Here is a 21,470-nt window from a genome sequence, read left to right as displayed (position 1 = left end):
ATCTGTCTAACCATGAATAGTCTTTCTGTAGTGATGAAGGCAATGTTATTCCTGCGTCAGTGACGGAATATTCTGCATGAACCATAATATCTCCCTACCATCGAGTTGTGTATTCTTACCGAAACCACAATCCCACTCCGGGGCTCAATAATCCGTAGTTTCTTATCTTTGGAGGTCGTCGCGATTAGCGACCCGTCTCTGCTAACTGCCAAGCTATAGATCATGTCCACGTGGCAGCTGACCACGTTCAGCAGTGGTTTGTCGGTATTGCCTACATCCCACACGCAGATTAGGTGATCGAATCCGGCACTGATTAGCACGTTGGACGCCGTCGGGTGCCACTCAATGTGCAAAACTTTGCGCTTATGGCCAACTAACTCGATCGAACATTCGCTCAGATTGCTTGTGAGGCCGCCCTCCGGGATCTTCCATAGTTTGATCTACAAAAACAAGTTTGTTATTATTCGTTTATGGGATTTTCGATTGATTGACACCGGTGTAGTGGATTGCACTGGTTTTGCACTTTCTAGCAGAAGTGTCAATGGAACATACCCAGTTTTCTGCACTTCTGCTAGAAAGTGCAAAAACAGTGCAGTTTCAGTGCACTCCACTACACCGGTGTCAATCAATCGAAAACCCCATTAGTCTGTGATGCGAACTACTTACGGTACAATCATCGGACGCGGAAGCGATCATGTTGTCGTCGAAAGGGTTCCACTTGAGATCCAATATCTGTCCGGTGTGACCAATCACTTTGCAGCACTGAAAGTCAATGCGTCCGGTCTGGTTGATCGGTATCACCACGAACGTGGTGTCCGCGACGATCGCCAGGAATGTGGGATTTACAGCGCAAAAGTTGCCATCGTTGCCGCTGCGGACTACGCTGATGTCGGTGTAGCAGCATTCCTTCCGCGTTGGTAGACCGTACACGTGGCGAAATTTGGACGGCCGTACTCCACGGAACCATAACTGTTGGGGCGGAAAAGAGAAAAAGACGTAGCGGTCAATAGTGTTAAATGGGAAATTGAAAGGATTTGTTCGATGGTTGCGGTTAGTTAATAGCATTTCTTATTACAAAAATCTTTTGCAATTTTGTATAAAGAGTAAATCAAAGCAACTTTGTTGGCACATTTCGTGTATTAGGGAGAGCGGGGATAGATGAACCACTTTTCTATTAATTTCGTTCTTGGCTCCCCGAGATATTACTCGAAACCAGCCAGTTGATTAGACGTCATGCAACACGTATGACTTTTCGGAAGTGTCAAACTAGTGCTAATTTTGGTGCTTTAGATTTAGACCCTGTATAACTCTGGATCTCTACGTTTGCAACGCGAAGAAATTTTTGTTGGTATGATGGGGTAAAGAGTTACACAAATCTGGATTCACCCAGGGCCGTCTCAAGGTTGGACAGAGAATGCACAAAATTCGCAAACGAAAAATGCAGTTTTTTCCACACCGTATGTCAGATCTTCATAAAAATCAATCAGTATGTAGAATGTTGTTACAGTCCTGCTGATTGATTTTTATGAAGATCTGACATACGGTGTGGAAAAAACTGCTTTTTTCGTTTGCGAATTTTCCCCTTTCTCTGTCCAACCTTAAGACCACTCAGGGCCCCGTGGGCAGTATTGAATTAAGGGGCATCACCGTATCATAATATCCAAAGTATGTTGCGTCAAAACGTTCGGGACATTATGACGAACAAAGCTGCGCCATAACATCCGACAACGAATATGCGTCATAATGTCCCGGACTTATGACGCACATTTATTTTCGAATATTATCATGCATCCCTTGTGCGTCATAATATCCCGGACGTTATGAGACACGTTCGATTTCGGATCTTATGTCGCAGTCAATATCCTGGACACTGTGACACATACTTTCGTATATACCGTCCCAAAATAATGTGCGTCATAACGTCCGCAATCATCCTAGAGTTTCAACGCCCGAAATCCGTACTGCGTCACCGGGATTATATGGCTGACAAGATATTGGGGTGTTATGACGCAGAGGCTCTGCGTCAGAAAGTCCAGGATTCAATGACACATTCATAGTTTCGGACATCATGACGCATAAGAATCAGAACGGCCCAGGTCATAAGGCCCCGATGAAAGGCCCGTCATATTGTCCGGCTGGAACCAGCTTGCGTCATAATCAGGCATTGTAATTTTCACTCACTTTTCCGGGATAAGATGAGTCGCGAAATTCTGCGTCTCCACAAATAGCGCGGGAATACTTTTTTCCGATAATTTTTTTCAGGGTTTTTTCTTCTCACCGGAGAAGGTGATAAAATGTTATTTCCGTGGAAATAAATACAAGTGCCAAAATATGCACTTCATTTCAACGAAAATCGCCAGAGAAGTACGTTAACCTTGTTTTGTCGTGTTTTGGAATAGTACCAGCAAGGCAGCGAACGCAAAAAGGATACCATGATAAACTCATTTGCTCATTCTCCGGCGGTTTTATTTATCCGGAGCTTTTCGTGTGAAAATGTGAGTTTTTGTTGTCGGAATGGTAAATTATCCCGACTCATTTACTCATATGAGTGATAAATGCAATGCCTGGTCATAATATACAAAAACGGAATGGCTTACTTCAGAAATAGATCTACACTTCCACTATTTCAATATTATTCGCTTGGATCGAGATGACTCTTACGGAGGAGTACTTTTGGGGATCAAAAAAATTCTCTTCTATTCTTTTAATCGAATCGACCTCCCATCGACACCAGGCATTGAAGTGGTCGCTTGCCAAACCAGAATTAAAGGCAATTTCAATTGATTCCACCTGCATCCCCCTAGAGCCTCAGTTAGCCATCCACGGCTTTGCGATATTGCGGAACTCCTACCCGCACCGAGGCTAGTGTTAGGTGATTAGTGTTAACTCCCACGGTACGGCATGGGGTTGCCTTCATGACGATAATCGATCTACCTCACTCCATGAGCTTTGCGACAACTTCAATATGACCATTTTGAACACCGGTGAAACAACACGGATTCCTGCACCTCTAGTGCGTCCGAGTGCCTTAGACTGGTCCCCCTGTCGCAAAAATCAACGCGGTACTAGATTCATCGCAACGGCATGCTGACTAGCACTGACACTGAGTGCCGTAACTCTACAGTTGTGGTGTGCAAAGCAGTACACAGCGCCCTGTATAATTTAAATATATCTGACGGCTACTGCTATCGTCTCCACTCCGACGTTCGACCAGAGAATGAGCTCGCCCGAGAAATGCTGAAAGTTATATATCCGAGGATGACGTCATCGGCAAAATCATTCAGAGCCATGGAAAGGAGACATCACGAGCGCTGGGCCGCTGGATGTCTAGACCTGTCGTCGTCCCCACCCCCAGTGGTATCAATGATCAAACGCAACACTCATCGCAGCGCATTGTCAACATGCCTGATTGCTACTGCTGTTCTTTACGGCCCGACGTTCAACGGGAGAATGAACTCGCTCGAGGAATGATATTCTTTACATATTCGATGATGACGTCATTCATAGAAGCGTAGTGCGCTGGGTGCTCAAATCGGTCGTACGAGACGCTATAGGCACGATGTTGCTTGTCTGGCAAAAGAGCAACAACTGATTCAAACAGGCACGCGGCACATTTATTTATAACTATTCGTGTTCGTTTGAGTCACTAACGTGCTCCCTATTGACGGCTCTGCCGGGGATGGATTGACTGATGTATGGGAGTTTTCACGTTTTTCGAGATCTATTCATTTTTGCTTGTTTTTCAAAAGTGTGCTATTGAAAACACTATAGCAATAAAACTTAATTCCGAATTGTTTGGTGATAACCAGACGGAAATCCGTTCATAAATAACGTAGTTATTAGCGTTCAAAATAGTGACGCAAAAACGTGGCATCGTTTGATTTTAGATTTTAGAATGACACCCTGCCCCAGATAGTGCAGTAAGATATTTTCATATATCGTGGGCTTTACGACGCTACAAACAACGACTTGATATATCCCCGTCCCCGATGGTTCTCCATGATTTTATGTGAAAATCAATGTTTCACGGGACCAAATTCAACGGTATTTAGCGTTTTCAGCGGAGTAGTGAAATAACACAGCAACACGAACAAACAATAACCAGACCTGAGTTCCTAAGATTTGCCGAAAGCCCGTTTATGTTGGCCGAAGGTCATGCAAGCTTTCTTGATTCTGAAACGATGTGAGCTGTCCAATTAAGTTTTGAGTCAAGAATTGCCCCCAATGTACTTAACTTGATCAACGACAATAATTTCAGAGTCAAAAAACTGCAACGGGCGTTGCATGAAAAAAACCATTGATGTTTTATTTGAAGTAACTGATAGTCCAACACGAAGACACCATTGCTCAAAAGCACACAAAGTTTGCTGCATCAAATCAAAAAGAGTGTTAATACAAATCATTACATGATAATCATCGGCGAAACCATATATCGGAAACCCAAGCTCATCAAATTTCCTCAACAAGTCATCGGCGACAAGGTTTGATGGAAGTGGTGACAGCGAACCACCTTGATGATATCCCCAGACAGTTTCCTTACCTCTACTTGTCCTAACGAAGAGCACAGATTTGGTTACTAGGCATTGGGTGTATCCAGTTCGTGATATATGAAGGTGCTGGGTGCTGCTTCAAAAATAGATTCGAAAGACACGTCAAAGGCACCTTCAATGCCAAGAAAAACTCTTAGGCTTGATTGTTTTTGAGGAATAAGCTCAATATTGGAGGCAGCTAACATCCTGAATGTAGTGGTCGATTAAACGATTCACTAATTTGAGAAAGAAGGAGATCAGACTTAATGGTCTAAAGCTCTTTGCCTCTTCATAAGTGATGGAAACCACCTTTGGGAATTCAATAGTTATTTCCCGCCACGCTAATGGAATGTATCCTGTTGTAAGACTACAAATAAGAACATTTCTCAAAATATGCTCGAAATGTTCATATCCTCTTTGAAGAACTTTTCCCGGAAGCTTATAAAGAGAAAAACTTCCAAGGGTCCATTTGATCCATTCGGTTGTCACAATTCTTCGAGCAAATGGCCAGGAATCAGAAAAATTCAGGGTCAGTTGTCAATGATGGCTCCGTATAGCGTGGAAAGTGTGTGTCAAAACGACAGTTGCGTACTTCGTGAGACGAGTATTCATCATCAGCAGTTCTAATTGAACTGACATGAGAGTCTTTCGATTTAGAAAGTAACTTATTTAATCTACTAGTCTCGTTGAGACTGGGACATTTGTGCAGAGGCTTTTCCAACCACTTCGCTCAGAGGATCGAAGGGCATTTCTGTATGCTTTACGAGCCAACTTAAGTGCCTCCGACCCGTCCCTGCGTCTGCAATTCCAAGCTCTTCTACATAACTTTTTGAGTCGAACAAGTTCGGTATTCCACCAAGGTGTTCCTCTAGAAGCACGCATAACTCGAAGCGAGCAAGCCTCTTGGTATGCTGCAACTATGAGTGAGCTTTTTTTATTCACGACCTCATCCAAGTCACTTGGAGATTAAATCGTCGGAAGATACCCTTGAAACCTAGTCGCCAAGCCCTCTTCGTAGAGGTCCCAGTTCGTAGATTTAGGATTACGATATGTGACGAAATCTAGCGAGACGTTTAAATGATCAAAGACGATGTACTTATGATCAGATAACGACGGTTCGAGCTCGTTTGGTACGAGCCAGTTTGCCCATTCATGCGTAATACCGTCAGATCAGAGAGTTACATCTAACACTTCTCTTCTCTGCCAGCTCGTGCAAATGTTGGGCGGTTTCCTGCATGAAGAATGTGTAAATTTGTACTACTTAAATATTTCATTAATTTAGTGCCTTTCAAATTGATATCTGAGCTGCCTCAAATTATGTGGTGGGCATTTGCATCACTACCGATCATAAGAGGTAACCCATTTCTGCCACAGTATGATACAACCCTTTTGAAATCATCAAAAGGTGATGGTTCATTATGCGGCAAATATGCCGAACAATAGACGTATTTCTTGTTTATATTGTCAACAGTCCTATTTACCGTGACAGCACAAATATCGCGAGTTGTGCGGTCGGATATAAGACATGCGTCAATAGCACTATTCGCAAGTATACATACACGAGGCATTTCACGTGGATTTGTCATGCCATTTTTGTTGAAAGCTACGAAGACGGGGGTAGAAGTTTCCTTTATAGAGATACGGTTCTTGAACCAAAGGTTCGGAAGCTTTTCCTTCCTGCACAAGGCAGGATAGATTCATAGTTGCTGTACATTTATGTTGAAGAATAATTTGTGCTACTCTAACCAAACTCGATTACTGCACTACACATTTCATCATCAGCATTTGTTGTAGAGCAACTAAAAGATACCAAACACGTTGGCTTATAATCGCCTATAGCGAACCCCGACATGGGTATTAGGGACATGACCATCATTTGAATCCCACGAATTGCGAAGAGATTCGCGTACACAGCAAGTGTAAGACCCGCGACACTCCGTGCGCGACTGGCATATTTCAGTCCTGCCAGCCATTCAGTTCTCGGACGGAGAAACACCTTGACTTGAGGACTCCTGTTTTCAGTCGCCTCTTACGACATGGGAACAGGAACCCTGTGGATCAATTCTTCAATTTCAACAAAGCCTTCGAAAAATCTCTTACAAACTTCAGGCTCGTTGGTCCGATAGCTCGACTTGTCCGATTTTCTTCAAATTTGGTACAAGTACTCCTGGTGGGACTTTGCATCGACTCAGGGGTGGGCCGACTGAGTTTTCAAAAATTCATTTTTTTACTGGGCAGTTTACAGTGCACTGATAAAAATTGAGGGGGGCCGCAAATAAGAAAGTCTATGTAAGGAAATAACAATCAAATTATCTTCATACAAAACATTGGGGGCTATCAGAAAATGATCTTCCCTTAGCCATATTTCAAAAAATTGATAAGATATATAGAGAGATTATTCATTAAACCTCGTTTACAAAATGCGTTGTCCGATCCTCGAAAAATGTTTTCAATTATATTAAATCCGTAATAAAAAAATTCCGGTTTTAGCATTGAAAATGATTTACTCTACAATATGGGGCTGGGCCTAGGTGTAAAACTAAAATCTTATTTCGAACTGCGTCACGAAAATGTGGCATAATTTTAAACAACTGTATCGCTGTCAATTGTTGATGGATTTGCGTCATTTAAATACTAATAGATTCAGAGAAGTCCAACTTAAAAATTGGTTGCAACTATAAATTGTTATTTCGACCGTACACTATTGAAAAATTCGTAATATTGTAAAAACATTGGGAAAATGTATGAAAACAGACAATATTTTCGCTTACGTTTTGTTAATTATTGATGGATTTTCATGATTCGAACACCAATCGATTCAGAAAATTCCCAGTAAAAAAATATCAAATTTATCTGTGTATTTTATTAGCACACTATTGAAAAATCCGTAAATATGCAATCAATAGGGAAAACATATACAATTTTCACAAATTTGCGCAAGACTTTCCCTAACACGGACATCATCTCGACATTCAAAAGCGTCCTACACAATTCATCGTTTGATATAAAAGGAATGTTTTTTACCGAATTCCTTCATTGCCATGCCTGCTCTGCTGGCAGAACCAGTTGGATTATCGCTATTGTTGCTTGTGGGATAGCTGTTATATCTTTCATTAGATCACGAGCTACGGAAGGGGAACGCACAGTGGGACCAATCTAAAAAAGGTGGGACAAAACCTATTTGAGGCCTTAGATGTCATTTTAGAACCAGCATTTCTTCGTATGATATGTTCACAATATTATTCTGCAACTTTTTAAATAGAATATTTTGTTATTGGACTAAAGTAGAGTACCCGAGCAATTTTTTTTTCAAAAAATTTTTTTAGAGGGTTGATGTCTTCGACGAAGTTGTAGAATATTATGTTTTGAATAACTTCTTCTAAGATATCACAGACATTAGAACTCAAATTTGAGGCAAAATTGTTGTTTTTTGAAAATATGATCAAAAAATCAGTTTTTCGATATTTCCATGCTAAAAACCTTAATTGAATAAATTAATATGTTCTACAAACTTGCAGGTAACACTAAAATACAACTTTTTGTTGAAGGAACTAATAACCTAAAATCAATATTTTGGCTTCTAAAACTATTTTTCATATTAATTTACTCTATTTTCATCAAAGATTTCTGTTTTAGGTGCACTTTTGTGCAGCCAACCTTTGGCTATTCCGATACTCTATTATTCGTAGAATAAAATTAATACTACATAGAAACAGGATATAGTTGGACGCGTTGTTTGGGTAACCTTTCATGTACGACGGTTTATAACATAAAATGTGCTTATATTATGTTTAATTTATATACATTATTAGCTATTAACAAAATCTTATATTTTGCACGCACTTACAAGCATGTAGAACATATTGAGTTGATCAATTAAGGTTACAATATGGAGAAGTGAAAAATTAATATAAATTTTGAATTTAAACTGCCAAAGAACAACGATTTCGGATTAAAAAATAAATCTACAGTATGTATAAGGTATTTTTAACAAAAATGTTCCAAATTGAATATTATACAACTTTGCTAAAGTCCTCAACCATCTAAAAAAAAATAGAAATGATTCAATTATATTGTGAATATCTTTCGACACACTTAGATTCTATCATATCTAAGGCCTCAAATAGATGTTATTCTACTTTTATGAATTTGTAGAACTAATCTTATTGGTTACACTGAAGTAGAAATCCCGAACTAAATAAATCAAATTTTGTTTAAGTGGTTGAGGTCTTCAGCAAAGTGGTCAAATATTGTATTTGGAACAATTCTGTTGAAAATACCATTTATTTATTTTTTGAGCCGAAATCGTTGTTCTTTGGCAGTTTAAATTCAAAATTTATATTATTTTTTCACTTTTTCATATTGTAACCGTAATTGATCAACTAAATATGTTCTATACACTTGTAAGTGCGTACAAAATGTAAGATTTTGTTAATGGCTAATAATGTATATAAATTAAAAATAATATAGACACATTTTATGTTATAAACCGTCGTACATGAACTGTCACCCAAACAATGCGTCCAACTATATCCTGTTTCTATGTAGTATTAGTTTTATTCTACGAATAATAGAGTATTGCAATAGCCAAAGTTTGGCTGCACAAAAGTGCACCTAAAAACAGAAATCTTTGATGAAAATACAGTAATTTATATGAAAAATAGTTTTAGAAGCAAAATATTGATTTTAGGTTATTAGTTCCTTCAACAAAAAGTTGTATTTTAGTGTTACCTGCAAGTTTGTAGAACATATTAATTTATTCAATTAAGGTTTTTAGCATGGAAATATCGAAAAACTGATTTTTTGATCATATTTTCAAAAAACAACAATTTTGCCTCAAATTTGAAGTCTGATGTCTGTGGTATCTTGAAAGAAGTTATTCAAAACATAGTATTCTATAACTTTGTCGAAGACATCGACCCTCTAAAAAAAATTTTGAAATTTTTTTTTGCTCGGGTACTCTACTTTAGTCCAACAACAAAAGATTCTATTTAAAAAGTTGCAGAATAATATTGTGAACATATCCTACTAAGAAATGCTGGCTCTAAAATGACATCTAAGGCCTCAAATAGGTTTTGTCCCACCTTTTCTGGATTGATCCCACTGTGGAACGTTTGTCTGTGTGCGCTGGAAGGATTTTGTTCGCAGCTTCAAACGACGATGGCGGAACAGATTCGTTTCTGCTGCGAATTGCTGGTTTATGCCGTGTGCATCATCCGTGCAGGTTCCATAGGATTCTCGTAATGTATCCCAAAACATAGTTATTAGCAAACTGTCCTTATTAGGACAAATACATAATTGAAAAAGTACTCACTTAGAAAATTCCTTTTTTTAACTTGTATTAACTTTGTGCTTGGTAATTATGTACCTTCACCAGTGAATCCTAATATATGCAAATATTCTTCAAAATAATCTACCAACCCGATAGTTTTTCTAAACCTTTAAGGAAATCAGTGAATGTGGCAACCCTGCGACTAAGCGAAAGCCACACCAAAAAGAATGATGAAAATATTTTAATTTGTCGCACAAAAGGATCCGTCTGCACCAAAAAGTTAATAAAAGAGATCGCCTTGTGTTACATAGTGCTCATTTGACATGAGCTGCGAAAGCGGAATGTTCGTCTGTGTGTATGCAGCAGAAACGAATCGCCGGCGCGACATGGTTCGAATTGTTTCAAAGGATTCTCGTCCCGTATTAAAACATAGTTATTAGCAAACTGTCGTTATTAGGACGAATATATAATGGAAAAAAATTATTTGAGTCTTTAAGGGTTAATAATGCTGAATTTTTAATGTAACTGCGGTCGTGTCTTGTACACAACCCTTTAATTTTTTTGATGTTAACGGATAATTACTGTATTTCAACATCCATATATTTTCCTCCGAACATCGTTAACCCTTGTGAAGGCAAGCTAAAATCCTAACATTAAAGGGCAAGCCGGGCCTCTCAGGCCCGTTTAAATTCAAGCCCCTTTTTGCCTTTCTCATATAGAAAGGTTATGCAATCGTTCGAAATTTCGACTTTTTAACCGAGACCCGCAGGGCCAAATCTCTAATACCATTCGACTCAGTTCGTAAAATGTCTGTATGTGTGTATGTGTGTATGGATGTATGTATGTGGCAAACAATCTCACCGATTTTTCTCGAGATGGCTGGACCGATTTGCACAAATTTAGTCTCAAATGAAAGATACAGCCTTCCCATCAGTCGCTATTGATTTTTTTATTGATCCGACTTTCGGTTCTGGAGTTACGGATTGAAGAGTACGATCACACAGCAAATTTCCATATAAACTGGTACCACCATGATGTCCAAATGATGCATTATATATTAAAATATGTGCAACATTACTTGGCTTTGCATGTCTAGATCATTAAAGACCCACCGAAGGTGCTTCGACCACATTGGCCAGCTATGACGGTTCTTGATGCCCCGGGGCACTTACCAAGTTCCTAAGATAATGTCATACCTATTTCTCAGCGAATTCTTTACCGATTTTTACAAACTTGGTTTCAAATGAAAAGTACAGCATTCCCATTGGCTGCTGTTGAATTTTTACATGATCCGACTTCCGGTTCCGGAATTACCGGATGATTAGTACGAACGCGCAGCAAATCCCGATTTCAGCGTATAAGGCGATGGATGTAAAAAAGTGATTTTTTTTTTCCAAAAGGTGAGTATTCGGAAGATTACGTCGACCGTCGATTGGTTCTGAGCTCCATTTTGTTTGAACACGACCAATAAATGTTTCTGGGTTGGTATTAATTTCTTCTGAAGCATAACCGGAGTACATATTCAGATTCTTCTTCTGAGTCCGCATCAGATTCATCGTCGGAAGCAATATCATTCACATCGTCTTCCTCGCTTTGCAAATCAGCTTCGGAATTGTCTGGTGTTGAATTTGCTCGAATTTCTTCCATTATTTCAGATTTCTTGAGACGATTGAAAGCATGGGCAGATCTTATAGCCATTTCAATTTTTTGTTGCTTCTAGATCCTACAATTTGAATAATTACGACAACTATAACACAAAGAATAGACAACAAAAATAGACAATAACGACAAAGTTAGGGTACGTTGTATCCAAATAATTGTCAAGTAGACCACAGTGGGTGAAATAAAAGTATTTACCCAAAAAAATGACACACGTCATTATCGTATGCTATTTTTTCTTATAAGAAAAGGTAAAAAAAATCAATCAAAACTTGAAAAAAAAATACCTGCTAATATGAAGATGAACACATCAAAATGTTTTGCCTTTCTCATATAAAGAAAGGCTATGCAATCACTGTAAAAATCGACTTTTTAACCGAGGCCCGGAGGGCCGAGTATCATACACCATTCGATTCAGTTCGTCGAGATCGGCAAATGTCTGTGTGTGTGTATGTATGTGTGTATGTGTGTGTGTGTATGTGTGTGTGTCATTTAAACTCACACAATTTTTTCAGAGATGGCTGAACCGATTTTCGCAAACTTAGTTTCATCTGAAAGGTATAACGCTCCCATAAGCTGCTATTGAATTTTTAGTTGATCCGACTTCCGGTTCCGGAGTTACGGGTTGAAGAGTGCGGTCACACAGCAAATTCCCATATAAACTGGTACCACCATAATGTTCAAATGATGTAAAACATATTAAAATTGATGTAACATTACTCTAGTTTGCGGGTCTTGATCACTAATGATCAATCAAAGCAGCTTTGACCACATTGGCCACCTATGACGGTTCATGACGCCCTCGGGGAACCCGCCAAGTTCCTAAGCTAATATCACACCCATTCCACAACGAATTCTCTACCGATTTTTACGAACTTAATTTCAAATGAAAGATACAGTAATGCCATTGACTGCTGCTGAATTTCATTCGGTTCTGACTCTTGCTTCCGGAGTTACAGGGGTGTTAGTAAGGATACACTGGAATTTCCCATATAAATCGGTACAATCGTAATACCTCAGAGGCTAAAAACTATTGAACTGGTCACCAAATTACTTCTAATCGTAGATCTAGATCACTGATTGCCAATCAAACATTCTTTGAATATATTGTCCACTATCGACGATTCCGGAAGTCCGGAATTCCGGGCATAAAGTCACATCGGTTCATCGGTGATGACTGAACCGATTTTCTCAAACCAAGTCTCAAATGGAAGTCAAAATATGCAGTTGAGTATTGCGTAGCCGCCCCTTCCCCCCCTCCCCACCTTGCCCTTACACGTCCCTCCTTCATCACTCCCCTCTTCTTGGATCACCCTCACGCCCAGATTTCCTGCATCCACCCCGTATACCGAAATAAGATGAAGGATTTCTGACGCATCCTCCACACCCACTCTACTAAACCCCCATTCCCTACACGTTCAAACGCATTCCACTAACCTTTGCAAATTATAATCACATGAAGATAACATTGGACTCATGCTTATTAAGCTAATTAAATATTATTCTTTTGCCTTTCTTATATAGAAAGGTTATGCAATTGCTCCAAAAACCGACTTTCTAACCGAGGCCCGGAGGGCCGAGTCTCATATAACATTCGACTCAGTTCGCCGAGATCGCAAAATATCTGTGTGTATGTATGTGTGTATGTATGTATGTGTGTATGTGTATGTGTGTATTAGGGTGGGGCATTGTTATATGGAAAAACGTAATCATAACCTCATCAACCGAGCACAGCACTTTTTTGGTTCCATTTGGGGTCCCAAACAACTGTGCAAAATTTGGGGTCGATTGGATTTGACCCGGCGTAGCGCATTGCGTTTGAAATTTGTATGGAAATTAGTATGGGAAAACCTACTTTTTTGCATTTTCAATTTTACAGACAACAATTCTTCCTGCAGTATACCAACAATTAGGTAGAAGTGTAGTCCAGGATATGCTGAACAATTTTGCCGAAGGATGCATGGTGCTAGAATGTCTCTACAACAAGTTATAGCTGTTCAAAGTTCGATAGATCGAATTAACTGCCAAAAATCGTTTTTTTTTGCCAACACTGCGGGTGTACCAATGACTTTTCATATAGCATACCAAAATAACATCATATACTTTAGATTTAACATATTGGTATGTTTTGATGAATGATTCAAAAGCCTTAACTCAATTTCATGGGCGCAGGTAGTTTCTCAATAGGGCGTAGTGAGGGGAGAGGGGGGGGGGACTTCAACATATAGAAATTCTAACTGAAATATCTGAAATCTTGTCGAGTTGAAATGTTAAGATGTATTATTTTAAAACATTTGCACAATGTCCTATGCATAATAATAACGATGAAACGAAACATACTGTATTCCTCTGAATTGACTTGACATTGACTATATCAATTGAAGTAAAGTTGTAGACTGAATCAACTGATGTCGAGTTGATATGTCAGAGGAATGCATTGATTATAGGTTTGTTCCAGTACACGGAAGTCACTCCGGAGTAAACAGGAGCAAAAAATCTTTGCTCCTTTTTACTCCGGTTTGCTACCAGAAGAAGAAAAAAGAGAAGAAGAGAGTACAGGAACGATTTTCTCCGGAGTACTTCCAGTTTCTCCTGGTACTGGAACAGACCTTATATTTCAGTTTAATACGCACTGATTTGATAGGTTGCTCTTTTCGATGTTGTTCGATAACCTGAAGTAAAAATTGCTGTTGAACTGGGGTTCTTGTGGATTGTAAAAATGTTGCAAAATAATTCATCTGAACATTCCAATTCAATAAGTTTTCAGTTATTTCAGTTGAAATTTCCATATTTAAAAGTCTCCCTCCCTCTCCCCTCACTACGCCCTATTGCGAAACTACCTATGTCCATGAAATTGAGCTAAGGCTTATGATTAATTCATCCAAACATACCAATGTTGTAAATCTAATGTATATGATGTTATTTTGGTATGCTATATGAAATGTCATTGGTACACCCGCAGTGTTGGCAAAAAAATGATTTGTGGCAATTAATTCGATCTATCGAACTTTGAACAGCTATAACTTGTTGTAGAGACATTCTAGCACCATACATCCTTCGGCAAAGTTGTTCAGCATATCCTGGACTACACTTCTATCTAATTGTTGGTATACTGCAGAAAGAATTGTTGTCTGTAAAATTGAAAATGCAAAAAAGTAGGTTTTCCCATACTAATTTCCATACAAATTTCAAACGCAATGCGCTACGCCGGGTCAAATCCAATCGACCCCAAATTTTGCACAGTTGTTTGGGACCCCAAATGGAACCAAAAAAGTGCTGTGCTGAAAAAACGATCATTTTGCCCCATCCTAGTGTGTATGTATGTGTGTATGTGCGGATTTGTTAACAAAATGTCCACATCGGTTACTCGGAGATGGCTGAACCGATTTTTACAAACTAAGATTCAAATGAAAGGTATAATATTCCCATAGGTTGCTATTGAATTTCATTTTCAACCGACATCTTGTTCCGAATTACGAGTTGAAGAGTATGGTTACAAAACAAAATTTGTTGATTTTTCCAAATCGGTTTCTCGGAATTTTCTGAACCGATTTTGACAAACTTAATTTTAAATGAAAGGTCCATCAGCTGCTGTTGAATTTTGTGTGGATCCGAGTTCTGGTTCCTGAATTACAGGATGATACGTACGATCACGCAGCAAATCCCGATTCTAACGAATTCTGCGATGAATGTAAAAAGGTGATTTTTTTCCAAAATGTAAACACAACTGTTGAATTTGTAGATCTAGGTCCCCAACAGTCATTCAAAGTCTCTTTGGCCACACTGGCCACCATCGACGGATCCGGAAGCATGCAAAGTCAGAATAACGGTTATATTGGTTTCTCGAAAATGGCTAGATTTGCTCAACTTAGTCTCAAATGAAAGGTGTTGCGTCCCCAGAAACTGATATTAAATTCCATCTCCATCCGACTTCCAGCACCGGAGTTACGGGTTGTGGAGGTCGATCACATAGAAAACTCCGATTTAAACCGATACCGCGATGAATGCAAAAAGGTGCTCTTATATATACTTACCAAGTGTAATAAGAATGAAAGACATTTCCATAAAGTGATATTGTACGAACCAGCTATTAAATCATAGTTTGGAGAAATGAGAAAGGCACAATTGCACCTCTAGGTGGATTAAAACAGGTTTTTTCAGATAAATATTAATGTGTAAAACCCGTGGTATTTCTAGTAAATATTGCATGCATAGCGGGCCTGCTAGGCCCGACTTGCCTTTTTATGCATGTAAAAAATTCAAACATAGCTGCGCATCACTCCATAGATGAAAATTTCACAATTCTTTATTTTTGTTATAGATTTCAAAGCTACTTATCATAATTTCCATGCCCAAGCTTATACTGCATACACGTTTTTTTGTAACTAAAAAATTGTAACGTGCCGGGCCTCTGAGACCCGCGTGCCTTTTTGAGGGTTAAAAACTGTTTTCATCTTGATTTCAACAATTTTGTTGTAATATCAATGCAATCATTATCACAAAATGAAGAAATAATATTTTATATTGAAATAATAAAAAAATCGATTGAGCTTGTCTCCCGTAAAATCATAATTTTATTAAGTATAATAATCTATTTCTGTGTATGCGAGACGGACCCATAAACATATAGTCGCAATTTCCAAGGTGTTCCCCAAAGCTGAAAACACTCGCCTCCGGTATTTGCTGAAGTATGAAAGCACTGGTATCGAAAATAAAGCACAGACCCTTGTACAACTGTTTCGTTTAATAGTTTTATCATTGGGCAAAACCACTCAAAACCTAACCGTTACACATCATTTTTGTTGAATTGGCAAAGGGCACCCCCATATCGAAAACAAAGACGTAGCCCTACGTCAAAAAGAAACTGATTACACCCAACTTTAAAAGATTAAGGATTGGCACGGATTATACCGGTGTAAAGCATTGTTAAAAACGAAAATGCCACGATAAAAATAATTATGCTTATGATCCGGGCAAACCTCCAGTTTTCCCAGCTCCAGCACAACGAAAACAAAAAGTTCAATTATTTAACACCCCTATCATTACTACAAACAGAATATAACAGCACGGAACATCTGTTCCCTCCAATGGTGAGGTGGTTGAAATGTATAACGGAAATAAAAGCAATTTAGGTTCGATGATACGTTGGGAAACCGCTCAATTTCGGATACCACCCTCATAGTGCACATGTGAAATCTGCAGCTGGAAAGCATTTGTCGGGAGTATAAAAAATGAAAATGAGTCGTTGTATTAAATCCGCGAATGGAACTGTTTTGGTACAATCTGACGACTTGCGATGTCAGTTTGTTTGTATATAACTTCTAAGAAAAGGATGTTTCAAAATTGTTCAACGGCTTCCACCGTTGGTGTAAGTGCCTCCAACGACGTTCAACAGACGTTCACTATTGAACCCGTGTAGGATTATTTTAAAACAATTATCTGGACATCCCAGTAGGTACTATGAACTTCAATAGTAAACCGGGAAATTTACAGACTATCATCGGCGTTATCGAAATATTGAATCAACATGAAATGCTGCGAGACGATCATAACTTTTAAATGTCAGCAACCGCAATCAATTGATCAATGCATGAACCATCTACTCCACGACAACATCGACTAATTAACCTACGGGAATGAATGATCACCCCCAGCACGATGTGTTAGATTATAATCAATTAATGAACCATTGTGGCGATAATGTGTATATGGGTAGGTAGGTACCTGTGAGTTGGTCATACTGTCGTCGTCGTCGCCGCAACAGTCGTTATCGCTGTCCGCGCGATGTTCCGGGTCGCTTAAGCTTAGACCGCCACCTGCGCCACCGTTCTCCAGCAACGCTTTCCACTTCTCGGCAAACTCGCTCCGGATCGCTTCGAACTAGGATCACACACCGTAAAACAATTCACATATATAATATTATAATAGCTAACGAGACTATTCTACGTTTACATAAGCAAGCATAAAACGAACACTACTTTCACTAAACCGATCCTTTCTCGCTCTATCGACGAAATGGTCTCACGTCTGATTACAAAATGTATAATTTTGAAACATCCAACCAACAGCGCCCTTGACTTGACATGTATAGTAATTATTCGGATCAACAACCTTTGCTTGTAGCAGGTCGATGATAGTACAAAACAAAACAGCAAACGAACAATGGCAACTCCCCTACAGCGCGATCCTTTTGTTAGTCAGCCCACGAGTTTCGTGGTTAAATTTCGCACAATCGATTTTCCAAGCTTTCTTCTCGTCACAAGAGGGGTTTCCCGGTCAAACTTGGATCTAGAAACGCAATTACCGGTCACCGGGGGTGTCGTACTAGTATTCCTCTGCACCAACGATGTTCATGCCGACACAAAGTCTATCTCGCGAATAATGCTGGCAGATTATCCCAGGGTACCGAACACTGTGAATGATGGTGGATGGGAAGGAGCGAAAAAGATGCACCAATCTTCGATGATTGCCGGCGGATTTCGTTCGATTCAGTAATGGTCAGTCGGTTCTTTGTTTGTGTTGTTGTGAATTTGAGGCAAATGGAAACAACATTTGATTCGATTCGGTCACAGTTTCACCACCGAATTGGAATATGATTGCGGTTTTTCGAAACCAGTTTCAAAATAACGAACTAAACAGGCAACATAAAATTCAGCAGGAACTTGTGAATCTGAAAAGGAAAGAAAAAAACTACAATTAACGAAACAAAAAACCAATCATAAAAAATATAAAATCAAGCTTAAAAGTATATAAAAAAGTAAACTAAAGGACCACTTAACCCCACTAAAAGTCAAATAAAGTAAAACTATTTCATAAATACGATAAAGTCAAGATTGTAAACAATCCTTAACCACGGAGCTACAACAAAAACGAATGAACGATAAAATAAGCGAAATCAGTTCCTGGAAAAAAGTAGCATATCTGATTCTGTTCAAACAGATTACATAACCTGCCATTAATGTGATTTAAACTTTACCTTCCGGAATGGTATCGCGAAAACGGAAGCGCTAAAAATGTCAACCATACACAATTGTATACGCGCGTGGTAGACAGACACCATATCAAGGGGGGTCTCCAACTTGATCAGAAATGAAGAAAATCAGGAAATTAATCGATTCAACAACAAGAGGGTGCAAAAAACAAACACTCGTGGCAGGCGGAATCACTCTGCCATGGGATCAATTTCCCGCGGTTCAGTAGACACGACGGCTTATCTGCAACAGGTATCAACGGCGGCGCGCCACGCTGCTGCTGCCGCACCCGGCCAGCGGTGAAAGTCGTCAAACAGCACGTCGTCTGGCTTTACACCATTCCACCACCCCAGGCCCTTCCCCCGTTCGTCGTTCGTGGCACTTGGCGAGGCAACCGATGATACTAGCAGACCAGACCACGTCACCCGTATCAAACGGTTATCAAGTTTCGAGGCACTTGTTGTTGTTCCTCGCAATGATATCTTTGGTTATTTGATATCAGCTAGATTGCTGAAAGCAACATGGTCATCGTTACGAGCATCTGGGATTTGGTTCGTGGTTACTTTATATCACCAATGCTATCAGAGAAATTACCAAGTGATTATGATTTTTATATGAAATCTATAATAAATTCATGAAAAAATCACGATATTGTAAAGTAAATTGTTTACAAAAATCATGAACAAATTCCTGATGATGATGATTCTCGTATTCATGAAACTATTTGTGTTTTAATAGAAGATCACGAAAACGAAAAACCATTGCGTTGCATTCGATTCTTTGGTTGGAATTATGGATATCAAAGATTTGACTGTACACTAAGGCCGCATATTGTTTTTCGGAAAGTAGAAGGAAAATTACATTTTTCGTATGATTCCAGTACGTCAGGATAGATTTTTTGTAGCATCAGTAATAAAAATAGCCACACAGTGGGATTGAAATACAAGGTCGAGTAGTAACGTACTTTTAAAGTCAGATTTGGAGGTTTGAGGGGTTTGACGGTATTGCAATCATACCGGCTTGAACCATCGTTCGAACCGGTCACAAATCTTGATAGCTCCTGGTTTACCTAGAGTTTTTCAACAGCAACAGTCTTTCTCAAGACTACCTATATTTTTTCGACAATTAGTCTTTTTTAAGACTACCTACTTTTTCTACTCAATCAGTCTTTTTCAAGACTAAAACATTTTTCAAGAACAATTCAGCCTAAAGAAATATTTAATTCTTCCAACATGCCTGGGTCCTCCCAGAAAGGCCGTGTGCCAAAAATTAAAGCTAAACGGAAAAAGTATCCTTTCCACCCGAAAATTCAATTGACTGCAGCAACTTATTCGATGTTTTATCCGAATGTGAAGCTGATGAAATTTCTAAATTTCCTCGCATTGCGCATAATGCCAATGAGAAGAAAACGCAATCACCTCCGCCTATAACAGTGATGATCTCCGACTTCAAAGCCTTTCGAACTGAGAGACTTTTACGTCCGGAAGGAACGTCGAAATCCTTCCGGACGTAAAAGTCTCTTTTCAAATTGGACGAAGAGGAGAATGTCGAGTTACAGCGGAGGAATTGATTGGCCACAAACGACTACTCCAGTATCTTACGGAGAAGTTATATAAATTTTATTCATATGATTTCAAGACAGATAGACCATTCAAGGCTGTCTTGAAAGGGCTACCTCAAGGTCAAAGTTTGGATGAAATATCCAACGAGTTGAAAAATTTACTTGGCTTTTCTCCTTCAAAAGTTATTCTTATGAAGAGAAAGGCTACCGGCGATGACACACCAGTACGCTCTGGAATTATCCAGGAGCTATATTTAATTCATTTTAACCGTAATGAGGTTAATAATTTGAAAGTATTTGAAAAAACACGTTTTATGTTCCACGCGCGAGTAAAGTGGGAACATTATAGACGACATGGGGGCAGAATTCAAAATCTGACCCAGTGTCGTAGATGCCAAGGCTTTGGGCACGGCACAAAAAATTGTCATTTGGATTCCAAATGTATGATCTGTGGGGATAAATCGCACACTAAAGATACTTGTCCGGTGAAAAAAAAAATCACAAAAAGTTTCAAATGCGCTAATTGTAGCGAAAATCATAAATCGAATTTCTGGGGTTGTCCTGTTCGAGGAAAAATTATAAATTCTCGTTCTAGACAACAAAAACAACAAATAAAAAATGTACCTGCTTCTTCAGGCACACTTCAAGAAAACACGCCCAAACGTGTTAATCCGATTCAAAATAGATTAACAATTTCTTCTACCTCCGTCACACCATCCTACAATGGTGTGTCATCTTATGCTTCAGTGGCAGGTAGCAATGCCAAAAAACGGCTACAACTACCACGCCCTCAATCTCGTTTGCACCCAACGCTTCCTTTAGTCCAATGGATCTAGATAGCGTAACGGAAGAAAAATTAAAATACCTACAGGAGTCTATGTTACCTATGATGATTGCCATGTTAAATTCTGCCTCCATGTTTGAAGCTTTTCAAGCGGGTTAGGAATTCGCTAACAAAATTGTAATGAAATTAAAGTTTAACAATGACTTTAAATAATCATTTAAATTTATTAAATTGGAATGCTCGTTCATTAAAAACGTGCGAAGACGAATTTTTCAACTTCTTGAGGATACATAATGTGCATATAGCTGATGTGAACGAAACTTTTTTAAAACCAAATATTAAATTGAAGAGTAACTCTAATTTTGTTATTCATCGATTTGATCGAATTGTTGGAAATTGTTGGATTCGGAGGAGGAATCGCAATAGCGGTTAATCGCAGAATCAAACATTCCGTTACGCCGTCTCTTGACACCAAGGTGATCGAGAGTTTGGGTATCGAAGTTGAAAATGATCTTGGTATCATTTTTATTGCTGCAGCCTATTTGCCTTTTCAGTGCACTGGCGAGCAAATGAATTTCTTGAAAGGAGACTTACAAAAACTTACAAGAAATCGGTGGAAATTCTTCATAATCGGTGATTTTAACGCCAAACACCGAGCCTGGAATAATGCTCAAAGCAATTCCAACGGTAAACT

General features: G+C 39.1%; 1 protein-coding gene across 4 annotated transcripts in view; it reads right to left on the bottom strand.

The window, feature by feature from the left end:
• LOC131693615 (coronin-1C-like) overlaps positions 1-21,470 on the bottom strand; it is a 177,577-nt gene that overhangs the window by 4,209 nt on the left and 151,898 nt on the right. For 3 of the 4 annotated variants that reach the window (XM_058981560.1, XM_058981561.1, XM_058981559.1), the window contains exons 2-4: positions 17,185-17,340; positions 667-969; positions 120-440 (exon numbers count right to left, since the gene is read on the bottom strand). In XM_058981560.1, the coding sequence (XP_058837543.1) occupies positions 120-440; positions 667-969; positions 17,185-17,199 (639 nt within the window). In that variant the 5' untranslated portion in view covers positions 17,200-17,340. The remainder of the gene's footprint in view (positions 1-119; positions 441-666; positions 970-17,184; positions 17,341-21,470) is intronic. The other variant, XM_058981558.1, reaches the window with a different exon arrangement.

The sequence above is a fragment of the Topomyia yanbarensis genome, chromosome 3, assembly GCF_030247195.1.
Source record: "Topomyia yanbarensis strain Yona2022 chromosome 3, ASM3024719v1, whole genome shotgun sequence".
NCBI lineage: Eukaryota > Metazoa > Arthropoda > Insecta > Diptera > Culicidae > Topomyia > Topomyia yanbarensis.
The sequence above is the reverse complement of the archived record's forward strand: the minus strand, read 5'-3'. Positions and strand labels throughout refer to the sequence as shown.